The following is a 21404-nucleotide window of genomic DNA, read 5'->3' on the forward strand; positions in this document are numbered from 1 at the left end:
AGCCCTTCATTAAACAAGAATTTACAGTACTTTAAGGTGATTGGAAAAAACACATATTGCCACAGTTTTATTCCAGCATGCTCAATAAAACTACCCGAAAAAGAGCAGCCATTGCCTCCAGTGGTCAGTAGTAAAATTTCACCTCTGTCTTTTTCCTGTGACATTTGCACAAAATCCCAACGTGACAGCACAGGGCAAGGTGCCATTTGGCATTGCCTAGGGCAGCTTCTGTTTGGAACCAGCAGAGTGGTTTGGTTTGAAGAATGATTCTGAACTTGTGAGCAATTCTTACGTTTGAAGGAAGTTCTCGCACATGAAACCAGTGCAATAAGGATAAAATGCGGGATAAAATACAACAGGTCTATTAAACAGAGGGGAAAGCTGACTACCACTGAGATGAAACACGACATTCTAAGTATTTGCTGGAGCAAAAGATTATGCCAAACAAAAACACCACTGGGGAAAGTAGAGGGGGAAATCCAGAATATCTAATCCCTAGCTTTGAGTGGCTGAACTCATGAGACCTTAATCCAAAACTGTCCATAGTGCAAAATCCTGAGATTTCTTCTACCATCGATAAATGCCAGACTGTTAGTACATTTTGGATGTAAATTAACCCATTATGTTTGGGCATGCGTGACCAATAAAGCTTAAATATCTAACTAGGACATCGGCTGACTGACCTCATTGGTAACTGCTCACCACATAATGCTTAAAAGTCAACCTCTTCTCCATTTCAGTTGCTTTTGCACTTCTTTGGGACACAAAAGGTAGACTAGCAGACACAAGCTTTAGAGAAAAAAAACTACATTTAAAATTGCCGAAATGGATTCAGTGCTGTTTCAATCAGTCAGTGGGTGCTGCGTGATGGGGCACTTCAAGCTGCTACACATCACAAGGGAAAGCAAAGACCACTAAGGCCAAAGGCAAGCACCAGACCAACTACTCACTGACAGGACTAATGCCCATATGGGGACATCTTTCAGGAGACTGTTCCAAGTGAATCTATCACTTGATCAATAATTTTTTTCAACCTTTCAAACATCTGCCTTGCCAGAACTCAAAAATTCCTTACACGTCGAATGCAGCTGCAGCGAGCCAGAACTGCGTGACACAGGAACGTACTGGCTTACAAGCAGAAGGGTTATAGCTACAGGAACAGAAAGCAAGCTCCCAGGACTGCTGGTTTACACCTTTTAGTACGTTATAGGAGCAGTGACTTCTGCTTTCTGATGGGCCAGTTTAGGGGGTGAAGAAAAATGCACATCTGTGCCCTGCCACCAGCTCGCTCACCGGTCCCAGGCTCTTTCTGGCTCTTGAACACCCCTTCAAATCATCTCGGTGGGAGGGAATACCCATGTATTTAACGTTTAGATTTCCTGCCCCTTAAAGCACTTTGGCAAATGACTAACCGTCCCAGAATTACCAATATACCAAAGTGGAGCAGAAGAACTAATTGTGGCCATTTCCATCAGTATTCCTTACCAGCTACCCTGGTTCCACTGAAACCGGGGCAGGCATTTCTATTGGCTTAATGGCTTCGACGAAGGTACAACAGGTACGAAACACATATTAAAACTTCACTCACTGCAGAAGCTCAATTCCTTAACTGACGAATATACAGAGTTGAAACCTATGAATTCTTAAAACCAGAAGTTATTTTTAGAACCTCTGATGCCATATGTCACAATCCACACTATGCCTCTCAACAACAGTTTCATTCTAAAAAAGCTCCACACCTCAATTTTTTTCATAAAAGGGCATTTTTTTCAGATGCAATGCTGTGAAAAAAAGTAAAATGAAATTTATAGGCAATGGAATACATTTGCTTGTATCTATTTCATGCTAAATTAAGGATTTGTAAACCAAAAGGTCAAGTGAATGCATGTCAGCCGAAATGAAACTGAGCAGCAAATTGTTTTTTGGAAATTTTAACAGCATCATTATAACATGATTGTGATATAAGCATGTTGAGAACATACTGCTGAAAAATACAGAGTTCTGGTTCCACACACTTCAAGGCATGCCTGAGTTCTAGCCAAAAATCTTCAAAACATCCTCTTTAACTTAAAGGCAGAAGGAGGGCAAATGAGTAAGTACATGCATGTCAGCACAGGCTCTGCATAAATATTTGAGACCACTTTATCATGTACCGTCTTAAGTCATAGGAGATAGTATCCAGTGGGTCCTGTAGAGGTTAGAAGTTAAAAATAATGAATATTTAGAGCTATATCGTTAAAGAGAGCATTACTTGAGAAAGCATAGAAGACTAATGCAGTAAAGGAAGGCTTCATGATCAGCAGAAGAGGATTAAGTCAAGTGAATAGCAAATTTCAACTGATGGGTACTCTAGTCAAATATGGAAGCTTAATAAATCGATCGTAAAAAGGACTGCTACTGGAAAACATCAGCACAGAATTTCCTCTTTGCAGTGCACTCTGATTTTCCATTAATCAGTCAGACATTTCTAACCCTAGCATCAACGACGTATACTCATTTCCCTTCCCCATGGAAACAAGAGGTTAGTACCTGTCTTAAAGCTTCCATCTCTTCACTAGCCACTCGCTTCTCAGAAGAAGTGTTCTTCAGTTTGGACTCTGCAAGCTCCAGCTCTGTTTGAAGCTTATCTACCTCTTTGATTACTTGATCTCTCTCACTCATTATGAGGCGGTATTCATTGAAAACTGAATCCCTTTCTTCCTTGTATTTTTCTGCATCCTTTGCTGCTTTCAGCTGCATTGTTTTGAACCTTGTCACCTCCGACTGTAATCGCTCCATCTCTCTCTGCAGCTCTTTGTTTTGTGCTGTGGTGTTGCTTAGTTCCTGCTGTACCGATTCAAATCTAAAACCAAGCAGAAATGCCAGTAAGATACTTGTTCCTCGTCTTCCTTTTTCATACAGTAAGGATTTGGCCGTGTCACCGAATGTATCCATTGGTAACACGCCACCACAGAGGACCACCTTAAGACAATGTACTCTCAGAACTGCAAAATGAAAGTTAAGACTAATTATTGCTTCAGGAATATTCCTAAAGGCTGAGGAACATTAGAGAGCCTCTTTAAGGCACCGAAACATAAAAATTGTTAGAAATACTTTAGAATTACTTTAAATATTAAAAGTAAATGTATAACAAATTCTTAAAAAGGAACGCAAACCACTGCCATTATTTAATAGCACAAGCTTAACTTTATTTACTGCGTTGAGCTCTGCTCATCTTGGAAGTGAATTCCTTCTCCCAGTACATACTTTCAGGCATGTGAAGAGAAGGGAAACAAAAGCAGAAACTGGAAAAAAACCGAACAACTTCCACATGCCGAAATACGCCACAAGGCTGGTAATGGATAGAAGAGAAAAAAGTGATTTTACAGTAAAAATGCAGACAGTGGAACTGAAAACAGGTAATTCAAACATTACGGTTTGTTTCCATCGGTACGTCATTCAGTGAATCTGAAATGCAAAATCTCTTAAAATTTTACAATATAACTTTTGACGGTTAACACAGATGAAGACATATATATTTCATCACTATAACCTACTGAAGTACGGCTCAACCAAAAAAAGGGCCTAACAAGTTTTATTTCATTTATAAGTAGTAACTTTTGTGTTTATATTGACAAACTATTCTTAAAAGCAGGAATACAATTCCGCACACAAGTTCACAATTAGGTTTGAAAAGAAACCTCTCCTGAGAGCAGTGTTTTACCACAACCGGACACCAAGATTTTCTTGCATGTTTCTTGCAGCACTCACAGGTAAATGCCACTGATGCAAACACTGGACCTACCGTGGTGGACCTTTAGAGTTATCCAAATTTCAGATGCCCATAAACCTCTGGCAGACTGTTCTCTTTCACACACACCCCCTCCCAGTTAAAAAGTGCAGTTTCTCATCTAATCCAGCACATTGCTTGACCTTTCCCGACAGAAAGCTGTAAACCCTATTTCAAATATTCCCTTGAAAGCCTCAGTGTATTCAAAACATTGCCATAGCTTTACTGAGGCAGCTGCCAGTAATTTCAAAACCATCACCCTGCTCCTTTCAGGAAATTCTTCAGTTTAAGAGATCACCAGCCTGGCATTACAGAAGACCTAAGCTATTACAGGCTGGATTTCTTCTTTCTTTTCCTAAGTGTGAGCGTGCAGGTAAGGAGAATGTATAGCGACAGGAGAATAAACAAGGATGTATCAGAAAATCTAAGAGACTATGCCAAACAACCTTATCGCCATGTGAGAACCCCCAGTACATTTGAAAACTGTTTGGGTGTCAAAGCAAGGACAAAAGTGGGAAGACACAGGGGAGAGGGAAGGAGAAAAGAGGTAAGGCAATGCTTGACAAGCAAATAAAGTATCAGTAAGGAAGAAAAACAAGAGAAAAAACCCCAACAACAACAAATAAACACACCCCAAAACAAACCAATTAACCAAGAAACCCACACGACACCAAAACAACAAAAGCACAAGCAGCGTACTAGCACGGGGAAGTGGCCAGAGGGAGGAAAAAAGTTTCTGCCACAGGTGACAGTTCATATTAAATAGTGATAATTGAGGAAACCTGAAAGCAAAGTTCCAGCTGACACACCTTGGTCCTCAGGAGGCCATACGGGCAGCTGGGTCACATTTTCACTCGTAACAACAGTTGTGAACAGGATGCAAGTGGCAGGCTTGGATGGGTCGGTAGCAGAAAGCACAGGTTTATAACAAGCAACCAATACTGAAAAGAACCCGCACCAGGACTCCCTGCTTTGTCTTCAGTGCAACTGCAAATGATGGGCAGATCCATCCGCGTGCCATAGCCCACATTCAAAATGCAGACACACGCACGCAAGGTAAGGTTTAGCACACAGAATTAGGGAGCCGCTGTAGCTAGTTTCCAATCTGCAAACTATTCACCAACTAAATCATCATGGCTCATATACATAATTCATACACTGTGTATTACTGTGACAACATAGATAATGATATTTTAGATAGATAGATAAAAGAAAACAGATTGAACACTTCTGATATTTTTTGAGGCCAAAGCTTAATTCAAAAAGAGCCCTGGACCATCACTGGAGTCTCACTCTTCCTGCTCTCTTTAAAACCTATTTTGACTGTATTTACACTTGGTATTAACTAAAAATAGTAGTGCTGACATTTATGACCCACTCATCCTCAAACTACAAGTTTGTTAAGTCTTATACTCTGAAAAGTATACACATCTGAAATGGATTTTAAAATTTTTCATCAGTCAACCAGAGAAATACGGTTCGGGTTATGGACAAAGGGTATAAACATAAGACAAAAAAAGGTTTCTATAAGTACAAACAAGTAAAAACAAGAAGTCCAGACCCAAAGCCAACTGAATAAAATGCAAGAATTCCTGAAGTTCAATTATATTACTTTAGTTGAATCACTGGTTCACGGGAACATGAATATCTTTCATCAAATGCTTAATACCAACCTCTGCTCTGTCTCAAACCACGCCTTTCTCCCAAGAAGGAGACCTAGATCACCAAGCCTTAATACAAATATGTTGAGCTTCTGCATGTATCAGCATGGTTGCAGGGTTTCTTGTAGCATATGTTAGGCTTTCCCTCGCTTCCAAGAATCAACAGCAGTTTAAATGACAGAACTTGTTATCTTATTACTCATTCTCCTATGACTTTATTAGATGTTTCACAACTACGTACATGTTATTCTTGTGTACGTTACCATCTAGGCTCAATCTCACCTTTTTGAAATACTAGAAGTCTATGAACATGGAAAAAAAACATGTTTTGGCTTTGGTCTGTGGGAGTTGTGTATTATCCCTAACTTGTGTCAGTGAAAACATTCTCAACACACCCACAGATGTTCTTTGGAGTCCTTATGTATATTAGCATTCCTCCTACCCCACATGGGTAACTGCGTAGGCTTAATTATCAAGGGGGAGCAGAGAGAGGTTCAGCGTCATGTGACATGGCATCTGTGCCCTTTTGCTTTGGCACTTTTGCTGCTCGGAGCAGCAGCGCCTTCTCAGCGAGGCAAGGCTCCCAGAGGTCTGCATCCAGCAAACTGCTGCCAACTCAAAGCTCTGTCTTGGGAGTCCCACACAGTCTGCAATATCGTGAAAAGTTAACTTATGCTTGAGAGCATCTTCATTTGCTAAATACCTCTCAGAAATTATATCCTCTTACTGACTTAGGTTTTATGTCTAACTAAAGCTAAATATGTTGATGGGCTCACCATTGAGGAGTTTGTTGGGAACCACTGTCTGTGGTTTAACAAAACTTTGGTTGTATTCAACTCCTACGTCTACAACTAAGAATAAACACAGCTTGAAAGGCAAAATATCCCTTTCTCACATGAGCCAGACACTGGTTAAATTCCTCATATAATTCCAAAAGCCCAGCTGGGAAATCCTTTTCTCAAAAGCAGCACTGTTTCTCCAAATAACCATCCCCATTGCACCTTCTAGAACCTTCCAGAAAACCTTATATAGAAACATACACTTACTCATCACACCAAGATAACATACACCAAAGAAAAATTTTAGGGGGGGGGGGAAAAAAAAAAAAAAAAAAAGATGCTACATTAGAATTGTTACTGCCTTCACAGAACACCTCAAAGGTATCAAAACCTGATTATACCTTCTAAGAGAGGACGAATATTGCTGCTGGAAATGTATTGCTGTGTCCCTTTGCTTCATTAACATGTCAATCTGTTTCTGAAGACGTCTGTTCTCCTCCTCAGCCTGTTCTAGGCGGCTCAGATCAGTATTGTGACTTGCGATCTTCTCATTGTACCGTTTCCTTAGGGCATCGTAATCCTTCTTCACACCCTCTAGCTTGTCCATTGCTGTATCGTAAAGTTTATTTAGTATCTCTGAGGATCCATTTTGCTTCATAACCTAAAAAAAATGCCAGAAACTGAATTAATAAACTCAGTTTCTAAACTAGCCCAATTAATCTGTTTTAAAATATATATTTAAGAAACAGTGTAAGGACAAAAATACAGTAACACATTTTAATAACAATTCTTTTTAATGACTAAGGAAACACTGAGCCTCTTCTAAGCATTACTACATCTGCTTAATGGTAACTGGGCAAAAAACATGCTTTCTCACAACTTAGGGTTCACAAGGTCATGAAAATCTCTAATGGTTATTGCTACCACCAGTTATCAAACCTCACGTTGTTTTCAAAGGACTTGGCAGCTCTAGCAAGACATAATCACCGATGACCAAGACGAGAGCAGTAATTTCAGAAATGACCACTAGGTGGCATTCATGCCAGGTTGCCTGGATCCTCCAGGAACAAATTAAATAATGTAAAACTTCAAGAGGAGAAAATCTACCCTAAATATGTTATACACACAGGCATGTATTTTAATATTAATACAGTATTCCATCTGAAAACTACCCACAGCCTTCTGTTTCAAAAGCTATCCATAAAATATGAACAGAAAAAGAAAAATCCACTTAAACATGAATAAAGTCTGACCCGAATCTTAGTTTCAAATTAATTTCCATCGACATAAGAATCTTGTTGTAAATAGCAACGCTGATGATGAATGACCAGCAACAACAACAGAAAGCCTCTAATGAGCTTCAGCAAATCTAGTCCTTCTTCCTTCTCAAAAGGGGAAAAAAATGCCTGAAATGAGGCCTTGCTTTTTCATTTTTTACCTTTTTTTTTAATGTTATTCTCATTTTTTCCCATTTTTGTCTTTTAAATTGATAATTAGCCTTGATGGAGCAGTGGGAAGAAACAGCAGTGCTTTATATAGAGAGGTGTCAGGAGTTTATACAATCTGAACACCAGCGTACAAAGGCACATTCCTACCTATCTGGAAATAAAAAGTACTAAAAAATTAGAAGGAAGAGACAACAGAGCTTTGTAAGAAGTTGAAACCATACACAGAGCAGCTACCCTGTACGCACAGATCAGCTCGTCATCTTCTTTTGTGCCTTATATTCAGGGTAAGGACCAGTTCCTGAACATGGAACAACCTGGATGCCTATGGACCAAGAAGAAACCTACAGCCCAGAAGGAAAGGAGACAGAAGGAGCCTGCCTGCTCCTTGCCCACCACTCGCTGCCCATAGGCGGCAGATGATAACCATCACTGTCGGGGAACCACTCCTCCACAGGGGCAAGGTAAGAGAGAGAAAGTTCTTCAGCCTGACACCAGTCTCTTAACTAACCAAGAGATGGAAAAGCAGCAAGCTCCTGTTCATACAGCGGTCCTGGTACAAGGCTGCAGTGCGGGGAGCCTGGCACGGCTGTTTCGGTACACCCCCTGCCCGCAGTGGATGCGGCAGCACGCCCCGCACAGGGCTGGACCCACCAGCATGCCGCAGTGAACCATTTCAGATAAGCTAAACGTGACAAAAGGTAGGCACACGTACAGTGCAAATACGTGATGATTTAAACCCGTCAAAAGAGCCATTTTCCTGAAGACTACTTCCCAAAGTATTTTGAGAACAGGTTTGAGAACCAAGTAGTTGAGAATCCAAACAGAAAGAAACCACTTCTGAGGTCTACAGTGCATCTGGAATGTCTTTTTGCTGAAAACACACTAAAAAAATAAAGGACAAATATACTAGAAATCGGATGGAATTCGGCATAAGCTTGCTAAAAGAGATTTGACAGAGGAAGCCAGCAAGGCCATGAAGAAGAAACCATGTAGCAAGGGAGATCTCCCAGTCTAAGTCCAGTCTGAGAAAAAGTCACTAGCCCCAGCCGGACCAAGAGAGACAGCCCTGGTGACAGGACACCTCACATGCAAGCAGCAGGAACTTCAGCTGATCGGCTGCTACACAGCAAATCCATGACAATCCCACATGAAGAGTAACCCGATCAAAAGTTTTTGCTCTCTGAGGCCGCCAAGATGTTGGGTTTTGCTACGCCTGATGACAAAACAACGTGTCAGAGGGATCAACACAGAGTCAGACTAATTCAGATGAGAAATAACACAGACCAGATAAGACTCTTGGTGCCCTTTCAAGACACCATGATTCACTCTGACGTGCTGAGAAATGGAGCTACACAACTTTCTCACTCAGAGTCATGGACACAGTTTTCTTCAAAGGCTTAAATATGATGCTGATGCAAGACTGAACGTCTTTTAATAAATACTGACATTGATACTTCAGCTTCCTCCTGTGCTGCCAGATAATTTCAAACTTCAGGACAGAATCTCAAAATACAATAGCCTTCTCCTGGAGGTTTTACAACCCTGCTTTGCAGGCTGGGAAACAGAGGCACAGGACAAGGAAGCCTTATGCCCAGGTTTACAGAGCAAACCATTGCAGCTGTCTTCTGAACTAAGCCACCAAACCATTTCACAGCAGAACTCTCGAGACAACATTAAAGGGAGGGATCAAAAGGAAATACCAATCTCTGCTCTTCGTCGCACTAGCCCTCACACACCTCCTGAAGCGCCATTCAGCACCTCCAACGTGCTGCTTTGCCCTTTACCCCTCCGACCCTAGCAAATAATTATTCTGGTTTACAGAGGTTTTACTTCTGAAGCCTAACGTTTGACTTGCAAGTTTGCCCTGTGATTCAGCCTACACACAGCTAACCGAGATAACTCGGTTTAACCATGCCACATGTCACTGTTACTATTCTAAGAGATCAGACTTTTCCATAGGTAAGCCAGAGACCTGATACAACCAGTTGCTCCTTACTATTACTTTTACTTTTTCTTCTTCAGAATGTGTGAACAGTGTCGGCCTGGAGACAGTCTGTAACATACAGTTCTGAAATGCGCACCTCTTCCAGTCCTGAAAAGCTTGTGGGTTTTTTGTTTCAAGGTAAAAAATATTCATCAACCTGTTGTTCTAACCGAAGAGCACCTGCGAACCTAAATAAGCAGACTTAGCTTGATCTTTCCCCTAACCTTTAGTGTCACTAGAATAATAAAACAAACCAAACGCACCCCGCCAAAACCATCTGTATCACTCATTTTTTTATTGTTATTCTTTCCAAAAAACAAACATAGCATGCAAGTATAAATTTAGCCCTATCCTATAAAATGCCCTAGGAAAATAGTCGTCTTTTTAATCACTTTGCAACTTCAACTGAGGTTTTTGACACCTTCCCATCCGCTTAAAAAAATATCATGCATATACAATCTTCCTTATATGCATTTTTTTCATCTCTGCATCAAAATTTCTTGGTACCACCTAATATTCTTTATCTCTTTTTCTTTTTTCCAGCTCGAGACAGAAAACCATTTAGTATCCAAGATGTTATTTTCTCCCCTAGTGCTGTGAAACCTAAGGCACATGTTTTAGCATCAGTAAGACATAAAAGGCAGCAACCCTGCACATTCAGCTTTCTTGACTTCTTTATCAAAGGGACAATTCATGATTTCTTCTAGCACGGGTATTACAAACTGTAGCTCACCTGCTGCTGCTGGCTGCGCAGGTCCGTTATCTCTTTCTGATCTTCGTCGTGAAGCCTCTTCATTTCCTCACACGACTGCTGGAGGTGATTATGTTCTCGCACCAACTGTGTGTTTTTCCTCTTCAAGGTATCCATGTCCTCCTTCAGCTGTGACTGGTCACTCAGCAGCCGACTGTGCAACGTGCTGTCATGACACGCAAAAAAAATAATAAGTAAAAATACTCTTAGAGGCCAACTTGCCAGGATGAAGTCCTGTGCTAACCCATTGCAAGCCTGGGTTTCCTAACAGTTGACCAAACTGACTCAATTCTGCACATTCAGGTATTCCAAGCACCAGGAAAATGAACAAATAAATCAATCAGAAACAAACAGCAACATAAGTATGAAAATACACAGAAGTACACAGTACTCTTACACCACATCAGAAGAGATGATGGATTTATGCCACCCCCCAGTGTCATTTCATTGCCATTTAAAAAAAAAACAACAAACAAACAAAACCAGACAAGAAGAAACGGCGTAATGCATAAGATGATCATGGAGATAACAAGAATTATCCCACTAATCACCTTCACTTTCTCTTGGGCCCCTCAGCCAAGCAGCAGCTAACCAAAATACAGATGAAAACTACAAAAATCTCTTGTATCTATTGTTTCAAAACCAAACAACCTCCTGCCCAAACATAAAAAAAACCCAAACCAACAAAAACTCACTATGTATATTTCAACAACATTCCACACATCAAAAGCTATCAAAGTTACTCCAAACTTCACTATGCAAGGCAGAATTATTGAAAGAAATACACTCTCACTTAAAATTAAACTGAAAGCCACATGAGGAGGCCACCATTCAGATTATAATTCAAGGTAGCAGTCCAAAATTAGACCAGACCACTGCTGAAAAAAAAGCAGAAAAATCAACTGAATATATTTTACTACTGCAGATCAAATAAAAAGTGACATTTGAATACTGATAAGTATTGCTGTTGTTGAAACAGTGATTCAAACCACACTCTGACACCTGCTCGTACAATGTTTAAAGTCCATATTTATTAAAAACCCAAACAAAACAAACCCACATAACACACAATGAACTGAACAAATTTAAAGTACTTTGTATTCCTTCCTCATGAAGTGAAGCACCAACATTTCCTGCACAGAATGACTGAAAGTATTAAAACCAGTTTCCTTAAAATTAGAACAGCCTGCTAAAATAACAATAAAAAAAGCCTTTAATAAATTATATTCATACAATTAAACACACAATCTTTACATGCAGATTATTAATCTGCTGTTACTCAGATTTTGTTGGAAATCATAAATTCTTCAGAATGGTAACTTTTAAAAAAACAACCAACCAAAAATGCGGTTTTAAGAATTACTGCAGGAGAAAACAACATTTGAATAGTGTCTTCTACACAGTTCCTTTCTTCACCCTGAGAATTAGTCAGAATGAACAGGAATTGCATACATAGATTTCAACATGTGTTGTCACGTTTTGGACACCTAAACTCCAACAGTGAGTTTCAGCCTCCCAGAAGTTTTAAGTAGGAAACTGAATTATTCAAATCCAATTAAGTTTGTTCTTATAATAAAAAGAGTTACCTCTGAATCCATTCAACTTCGCTATACTTACTTCTGACAAGATAATCTTAGTCTGTAGTAAGTGCAAATGCAAAAGCTTATACTTGTATCTATGCATGATTTTGCCAAAGCCAAAATTGTTGGTCTCTGAGGAATATGCCTGTATTCTTGGTATACTTGAGTATTTCAATCACTCACTGCATCTTGTAAAACTGAGTTTTTCTCCTGATAGGAGGAGGTAAATCCTTTTATCCTATCATGAAAATACTGAAATACATAAAATATAACACAGTATGTTCCAGGGACCACAGAACTTCTAAATACAGTGATCAAAACACTCATTTTTTTAGAATAAGGAATACAAAAGTTTCACATCAGCATTGGACAGACAGATAATTTAGCTCTGGGGAAAAAAACCCCAAACCATCTACCATGTAGAAAACACTAACGCTTTGCACTAAAGTACTTGAAAATCCTCAAATGAAACTAAGAATAAATCTCGTTGTAAAGCTGCCACACAATTTGCCACATCTGTACCTGTCGTCAACCTTGAATTTTCAGGTTTTGGAAGAAGAACGTAAGGAAACGATGCCTATCTTTAAAGGCTTGGTGAGGTGTGGGTGAAAGTGCTGGGTAAGAGCTACCACCCCCAATGAAAACAAATGCTGTCGTTAAATACCAGTCGTACTTTTTAGTGCAATAAACTTCAAACCAACAATTTATCTGCGTTTCTAGTTCTGAGCTGTGTTACTTTCAAGAGAAGAAAACATGTTGCTACTTGTACCAACAACTACTGATAAACAGAAATGCATGCTAGAAATAGTCACCATTTGCACCCTATGTTATCATGTTTTCATAAATGCTTACAACTGGTCTAAGCCTATGTTAAAGCTTACAGAAATCAGCATAAGAGCTATCACAACTGGTTAAAAAAAAAAAGAAAGAAATGACATTTCCCCAAATTCTGTGCTGCTCTCCAGCCTGACAGCAAGGCTACCGGGCTGTAACTGCCATGCGGTAACTCAGCTTTCCTTGGCAGTGTCCCACCAAGACATCAGGGATTTCCATTCCAAATTCCTAAAAGTAAAACAAGCAATCCATGCTTTATAATTTCAAATAGGCCAGAAAAGTATGATGGAGGCAAACATTAATCTTGCCATTGAAGTGGAAAAAAGAGAATTAAAAAAATTATTTGATCACCATGTTCTACTACTTTATGGTCTAGCACAGACTGGTAAACTCTTACCTTGTGCAGCTTTGCTAATACTTACTGATAAAAATCTGCCTCTTTTGCTGCTTCTTCACATCTTTTCAGCGTCTTGGTGTGTTGATTCTGCAGAGACTGCAGGTCTGACATGGCCTTCATGCACTGAATCTTCAGCCTTTCATAATCATGGTTTGGTTTTGGACTAGGCCTAGCATGGAAAAAAGGATGTGCAGTCGATAAGCCACGTTGGATTTCACGAGAGAATGAAACAACAATCCAATAAAAAATACTATCACACAAAACCGCTGATACTTAGGTTATAACATGCTTTAATTTAAATACCGACCACTTCGCGTTAAGATGCAACTGGAAATAAAAATTCGCTGACTTTAACCTGTATGAGTTTTATGCTGAGACGTAACAACGGCTCCCCTGCGCTACCACATCCAAACTCCCAAAGAAAAAGCCCAGAGCAGCGGGGAGAGTGGCGCTGAGAAGAAGGGCTGCACGGAGACCTGAGCTAGGAAAAACTTCTCATCTAGGCAGCAGCTGGAGGACCCTGTCTATAGCTCCCTCAGAAAGTCAGAGTTAGGGCTGGGAGAAAGACTTCCAGCAGGACACCAAACACACACACCTGTGCCAGCAGAATTTGACCAGGCTGACTAATTGAGCATTGAATTCCAAATAATTTGACCAAGTCATTCTGCTGAATCGCGTATCTGATTGAGTGTTACCATGTTCTTTGAAGCTACTAGAAACGAATGAGAAAACATGTCAGAATCTACCTCACAGTTCTCTAAGACAACCCAAATTTTGTTGAAATGATTATTAGGAATCGCCAATACAATATAACCTCCAATTAGCAATATTCATGAAGTCAAACGAAGTGAAAGCCAAAGTCAATCAAGAGAAAATTTTTGACTGATTTTTTTTTTTTCAGTATATCAGCGTGATCACAAGAAGAGAAATTTTCTAAAATAATCTACCTTGTCAAGCAATTGACGAACACAGGTTATGTCAAGAACGTGTGGTCCTTGCACATGATACTTCATTAGCAAAATCATAAATCATGCTAGAAACTAAATTAGCAGGCTTATGCCTTCTTGTTTTGAAACACTAAGCATCTAACAGTGACTCTCAATTGAACTGTTCCTCCTCTACATGGTCACAAAATCTTTGCACCATTGAATTTTCTAGTTTCAACATGAAGCTTCTGACAGCTGTCCCTCTTAGCATCTCCTGGGTCTGATATCACTTCATAGACAATGGAAAAAAAAACCCAAACCAACAACAACAATAAGAAAAACCACACAAAACCCCAAGTGCTTTCTAATTTCAGTCTGTTTATTCTCATAGCAGATTTGCTCCATTGCTGCACAACCCCCCCTTTCTCCCTCCCACCTCCCTCCCTCCCAAATGGCTCTGCCGTAAGCGCAGCCTGAAAAGCCATCAGAATTCTCTTTGCTTCATACAAAACCAGCAACACGGACTGTGGAACTGAAATGCAGCTGGCAATTGAATCAAAATGAAAATGGTTTTGCACTGCTGCAGTGGGGAGAGTTGTTAAAAAAAAGTGCCAGCCACGTCTGATTCACAGACTTTTAGGGAGTCTGTGCATGACGTGAAGGCGCTTTTTAGCAACCCAGTTGCATCTGGGTTGCTGAGTATTAAGGCCTTCAACTGTAATTCTTCTTTTCCTCCCTTCTCCAGAGAAGTGCTCCTGGGGGAAAACAAAACCAAAAAAACCCCTTCCTTGACTGACAGATTTTAGCAACAACTGAAAGGCAAATTCGTATAAAATAACCCAATATTCAAGTCACATCTACAGGGATATTTTTTAGTTGTTTGGTTTTTTTCCCCTTTAATTCACTGTTTAGGGATGCCAAAAGAAGTACCACATTATTCGTCCAGCGTTACGGACATACTACTGCAACTACTGCTGTGTTTTTCTTTTAAAATCCAGCCCTAGTTAGCGTAAGTAAAACTCAATTTGAAATGCTCACACCCTTGACAGAATCACTAAAACCCCAAGTATTATTTTAAATTAGACTTTAGAGTGAAATTATTGAAAGTAGACACCATCTGTCCACCACAGTCATTAAAATGACGTTAATTGAAGAACAGTTTAACTCTCAGCTGAAGCATTTAGCTTACCAAGACCCACTAACACATGTTCCTATTAAGCTTGCAATCATAATTTCCTATTTGTGCAAAATATTTCAGGGTATGATTTCTTTGTTAAAAAGTAACTATGAGGTCAGTCTCAGAACTACGGTGAGCCTACCTACACAAGGAGGAAGGATCAACCATGCCACCAGTCACATCCTGCTTGCTAGCTCATCTACACAAAATAAAAACCACCTGGGTAGTCAAGGCCATATGTTCACAGTGCTGTTCCAAGGCTTTATGTCTCAGCAAGAAAAACAGGGATAGGCGCAAGAGGAACATTGGTCAGAAGTCAAAAATCAGAACTGTTGCAACAAAGCAGGCCGTTGAAATGCAGGTAGCGGCCAGGTCTTGTTTAAGGAAGACCACCACAGTTTTATTCTAAAATGCCTCACAAAATACAGATTTCAATGTATGAATATCAAATATTCAAGATATCAACATATTCAAAACATGATTTCAGTAAAGGTGAGGTGTCAGTTCCTGTTTTGGAAGCATTGATTCAAACGTTAATAACATTTAAAATGCCGGTATCCAAAGGTCCGGCTTTTTTTCTGATATTCACGTAATGACTCTAAAAAGCCTTTGTATTCCAGTGGAATTACCCTGAGCGTAAATCAAGGCCATGGTGAGACAGACATTTACATGTATTTGATGCTGACATAAAAGCTAATGCCAACAGCAGATCCAACCTTGTGGGCGATGCCTACCCAACAACTTGAAAACGTTATCATTTACTGTTGCAATTCCACCAAAACCAAATTACAGATTACACATCAAACGGTCTCTTCTCAAAGGCAGTTTTCAGGGGGGTTACTTGTATTGCAGTCCTCTTCTAGTACTACAAAAGTATGAACAACAGCAAAGTGAAGCCTACAAAATGCACCTCGAGCACGCCAAATGATTTGCTCAAACCTTTGCTTCATCACCACAACACGTGCAGACACACAGCTACTGTCAAGTGACACAAGCACCGCATGAGCAATCCTACTCCTGTCCAGCAGGATGACACATATTTGTCTGATTCAGCACATCACAATCCACTTCTGTAGCTCCTCTTTCGCTGCTCTAGGCTTGAGCCAACACTTGCTTCAGAAAACAGCTCTGGGTTTTGCAACGGCCAGCCTTCACAGCCAGCGCAGCCCAGCCCATGAATGTGTTGCGAGCTGCAAGTGTTCTGAAGCACGCCATCGCGACGTGTCAAGATTTGCCTCCTCACCACCTGTGCGCGGTACAGCCACGGTTAAAGCAGCCTGCACAGCCAGGAAAGCAAAAGCCCTTCCGGGGTAGGTCAAGTCACCATCTAAATAATGAATTTCCAGCTTCCACACTTCAGCCTAAGTTTGCCATGTCTGGGCTTTGACTCCTAAAGGCTGAAGATCAGGTTTAAATGAGGAAAGAATGCAAAACAAGGTGGGAAAAAGAGACATACCAGCAAGCTTTCAAAAGCCATAGATGTTTATGCGGATGGGAGAAGTAGTTGCTTTTATACTGAAGGAAAAAAAGTCAACTAATCATCTTCATTCATTTCCCACTCTTCAAATATTTAATCGTCTGGAAGGCAGCATCCTCCATCTAACAAGCAAACTGCCGAAGCACTACCCAAATACAATGATTATTTTGATGAGTTGTTCTTTAAGCTGTAAACATTTATATTTTCCACAACACAGAAACTCTACACTAGCAATAGAAAATTGATTTGACAGTTAATGAGAAAAAACTAGAGCAGTCCAGAGGACAGCTCATGAGAACTTTATTAATAGCACCCAGGATTATGGAGAACATTACTGTAAGCTATAAAATCCTCAATGCCTAAGCTCTAGTGACTTGAAATAAGAAATCCCTCTGTATAAATAAATAACTGGAAGCTATGCAAAAGATGTTGACATTTGATTGCCTTTTCCTCTCCCATCCCCACAATTCTTGGGGACCCTTAGACAGAGCAAAAAGCTCTTGAAGTAGCTCTCAAAACTCACGGGGGGAGGAAGAGGGCATTAAGATGAGTAGCTAAGGAGTGAATAAAACACTCAGTTTCTCTCTATTTCAGGTCACTGGTTTAAATCTTGACCTTTTTCATAAGGACAAAAAGCTTAAATAACCACCTGACCATGTACAGACAGAGATGAAGAAGTAACAGATACAACAATAAAACACTGAAGGGAAGAGAAGCTATGCGTCACGGAAACACCTCCAAGAAAATCTGTTCTTTGCTTTTATTTCAGATTTAGTGACAGACAATTTCTTCCAAGGTTCAAAAAAATGTCTCTCACATCTGCTCACTGCAGGCAGAAAGCACCTGCTCACTGTGCCCAAAGTCACATCTATAAACATTAACAGATCTTTAACTTTATAATATAAACCAGTTCTGTTTCCTGCCTGATAAAACCCACATCTACAATTAACTCATACTCTCCTTGACCACTGTCTTCCTCATAACTTATCAACCCTCAGATTAGAACAAGCTGCATAAGGATGCTGGTCATTAACTGACTCTGAACAAGTGTTATTTTAATATGGCAGCACCCACAACTTCTTAGTGGAGGGCAGTTCCTTACTCTCAACATGCTAATGTTACACAGTCCCTCAATATATGTATACCAGAAAGCATATTTCAAAAAAAACCCCCCACATTCTCCCCTCAACAGAAGTCCAAGCCTTTCTCTCCTTGCAGAAGCACAGGAACAACTAAGATTTTTTTCCTCTCCTAATTTCTGTCCTCCAGCCAAGCATTCAGAGCTATTTCCCTTTCTTCTCTCTTGCTTTCAAAACAGCAAATGCTTCAGCCACTGTCTTCTTTCTCTTCCTACCACATAACCCAGGAAACCTAAAAAACTTCTTTGCTTTCTTCTCTCAACATGGAGGTGAGCTCTGCTCCCCTCATTCCCACAGGACAACTGCTGGAGAAATGGGGAACAGGCATTCAACAGGCAGCTCTGAAACCTGGATGCGGTCACCTCTGTCACACATCACCAGGATGCAAGCGAGTTGCAAGCCATATACATACTTTGCAATATCCTTGCTGCTTTACAGGCAAGCAGGCACCAATACGCTTGAAAACGCTACTGACAGCTAAATTAAAATGTTGCATTTCCTTTATTTTTACCTGCAGTCATCAAAAGTTGATCCAGGAGATGAAAGTGCAAGTTGCTTGCGCAGCTCATCCCTCTCTCGAGTTACCTGACGGAGCTGATACAGTATCGTCTCCAGCTTCTCGCTCATCTGTCTTGTGTCTATTACAGGTGGTGGAGATGATGCTTTACCAGTCGTACCTGATCGAAAGAGAAGTGATTGGCATCAGAGAACTCCTCAGAAGAACGATACAACTTCATTAAAGAAGTTAACACTACTTTTACAAATCCTGTATTTCTGGCTGCAGAACCCTGTTCAAAAAATGAAGCAAGTCATGGAAGTTTTCATCAGTTTGTTGACCCAAGAATAACTCCAGTCAGCCCCCACACTAGCAGAAAGGCCCTCTGCTTCAAGTTAAGTTTGCAGGAGTAAGTTCCTTGCTCACTCATGAATTTACAAGCTGCCTAAGAGGCGAGGCAAGTTTGCAGTCACAATTGCAAAGACCTCAGAAACTACCACCATGGCAGAAGTCACTGGTACAACGTTATTTCCATCAAAGAACCATGTTCTTGCTTTTTTAAAAAAAAAATAATTCCACCCATGTCAACTCACCCCAGTGACAGAGAAACTGCTACAGCACGAGGGCTCTTTTCTTTTTCCTTTACCTAGCAGTCCAGACACACTAACCTGCTGTGCACTACTGCCAACATTTATTTTTAACGCAATTCTACCCTTTCACATGACGCAATTTATCAGTCCAATATGTGAAGTTAAAGATTTGGCTTGCCAATAAATCATGACAAACGGGCTTCATTTTTAACAACAGTGGCTAAAAGGAGCACGTCACAATCACTGCGTTTCCTCTAAGGGACAGTCATACGTTAAAGAGATCCGTGGGATCTTTTAACCTTCAGCTTTCTTAACATCAAAGGTGAACGGTGATGGCTAGTGTCTTCTCAGACAGATATACCAAGATACATACAACATGCTGACAATTAATTCAATCTTAATTTTAGTTCTGCTCATTTTAATCCCAGATGCATGAGAGCAAACTCCAAGATACAGGTCACAGATGTGGAAGTTAAAGGCCTAAATCTATACAGGAGATGACGATTTTCTACAACTCAGAAATCCTAGGAATAGTTTGCATAACTATACAACTGAAACAAGTTGCTGACGTATGTATTAACTTGTTAGGGTGCACCTGTTTTCTGCCTTTTTTTAAACTGAAGCACCAAGATACAATAATGAAATCACGCTCTCTGATCACTGTCTTTTCAAAGAAAGAGCTGCAAACAGTGATTTCATCAGATCAAATGCTAACAACTTGCAAGAATTGGCATTTTATCTCTAAACCCAGCTCAGGAAGGTGTTGCAGAATGCAAAAAATCCCTCCAACTTTTTAAGTAGAACTATGTGCGTTTTTAAGTTCCCATGGCAAAATGACTGCAGGCTCAGGGCTACCGTGCGTACAGCATCTAGATCGATAGCACCCCTGTTCTTACTCCTTTCAGCTGTTACTGTAATGTTGCAATGAGAATTTATGAGCACAGACTGATCTTTTAATCTAAACATTACATAATAACGTATGTAAATGCTCTAGTAGCAAAATAAATAAATCGATCTTGCAGGAACAGCCTGCATTCTGCAGAAAGACACACACCCCACTGCTCTAAACAATTCTCAATGGAAGCTGCATTTGGGCTTTCTCCTGCTCCTTTGTTTCACTCCACCCAGGTGGAGCCCCTTCACCCATATTGACTGAGGACCTCACATTTTTCAAATGCAGTTATCCTTTCTTTTGGTAAAATGAGAACCATTCGACATAATTTTTAAAGCAAAACTACACAGAAACCAGTGATCATACAAATGCACTATCCTAGGCTAATGATACAGGGAATAAACAGGGAAGAAAACAAATCGTCAGATAAAAACCCCTCAGCGTATACATCCCAAACTATTCCAAATGAATCCATCAACGAGCAGGGAGTTTCATCAACAAGTGAAAAGCTAACGGCACACAAACCTGATGCAGGTACTGACAGGTGGCATGGTCTTGGGTAAATTCAGTAGCAACCTGCACATCTTCTCACTCGAGCTGATGCACCAAAACGTGTAATGCTGAAAAACTCCCCTTCTCATCCTTACGAAGAAGTTCAAAAGCTTATCTATCATCCTGGGGCTAAACAGATGAACGGGATGTGAAGGGGCAGAAGAGGAAGGGGGAGCTGAATCAGGAAGGCCGGTGTGTTTGACAGGGAGGGAAGGGCAGTGGATCAACCATAGCCCCTCACTAGTACCAGCGGTAACCCCACAGCAGGCCTAAGGACAGCATCTGCCACACATGTCCTACACGAGCATCCGACAATGCTCTGGAATCTAAAACATAGTAAAAGGAGGCAAGAGTCAGACCTCTGCTCCTCTACCCATTTTCCCCACCAGCTTTGGCAGCGTCCCAGTGACAATCTTCTGCAGGCATGGAGAACATTTGTGCCCCCAGCCCCAGAACTGTGCTAAGCAAGACAAGACTGCTTTAAATAAAGACAGGCTAATTAGCCTCAGGAAAGCAGCTTACTTGACTCATGTGAAGCCATTCGTCTTAGTACCAGAAAAGGTTATTTTTCATTAACTTGTCACTTTTTACAAGCACATCAACAAATACTTCCATCTCAAATGCAACGATACGGTTGTCAACACATAATACCAGCCAAGAGCCTTTTAAGTGCTGTAAAACCAGACCAACACAATCCAGATATTCCCATGCTTATCCTTCAGACAAGTCCCAAACATTTCTCTTTGCTGGATTTACCAATAAGCTTACATTTTCACCAGTTGTACAACAGGTCTTATAAATGTTAAATCAGATTTGTGGATGTTACAAGAACAAAAAATATTAAAATTGGTAAACTCCTCTTTTATCAGAAAAATTCAATACTCTTCGTTTCCTTTAATGGGGCTCTTATAGCTGAATGCTAAAAGCCTTTTAGTGCATCTGACATCCTGAT

At 40.4% G+C, this 21404-nt stretch overlaps 1 protein-coding gene across 3 annotated transcripts in view; it reads right to left on the minus strand.

Annotated features, from left to right (window-relative positions):
* The window catches only part of DLG5 (discs large MAGUK scaffold protein 5), a 107806-nt gene that overhangs the window by 37177 nt on the left and 49225 nt on the right, over positions 1-21404 (minus strand). For all 3 annotated transcript variants that reach the window (XM_037399849.1, XM_037399848.1, XM_037399850.1), the window contains exons 3-7: positions 18434-18599; positions 13229-13372; positions 10375-10558; positions 6611-6870; positions 2530-2842 (exon numbers count right to left, since the gene is read on the minus strand). In XM_037399849.1, coding sequence (XP_037255746.1) covers positions 2530-2842; positions 6611-6870; positions 10375-10558; positions 13229-13372; positions 18434-18599 — 1067 coding nt within the window. The remainder of the gene's footprint in view (positions 1-2529; positions 2843-6610; positions 6871-10374; positions 10559-13228; positions 13373-18433; positions 18600-21404) is intronic.

Source organism: Falco rusticolus, chromosome 9 (assembly GCF_015220075.1).
Source record: "Falco rusticolus isolate bFalRus1 chromosome 9, bFalRus1.pri, whole genome shotgun sequence".
Taxonomy (NCBI): Eukaryota; Metazoa; Chordata; class Aves; order Falconiformes; family Falconidae; genus Falco; species Falco rusticolus.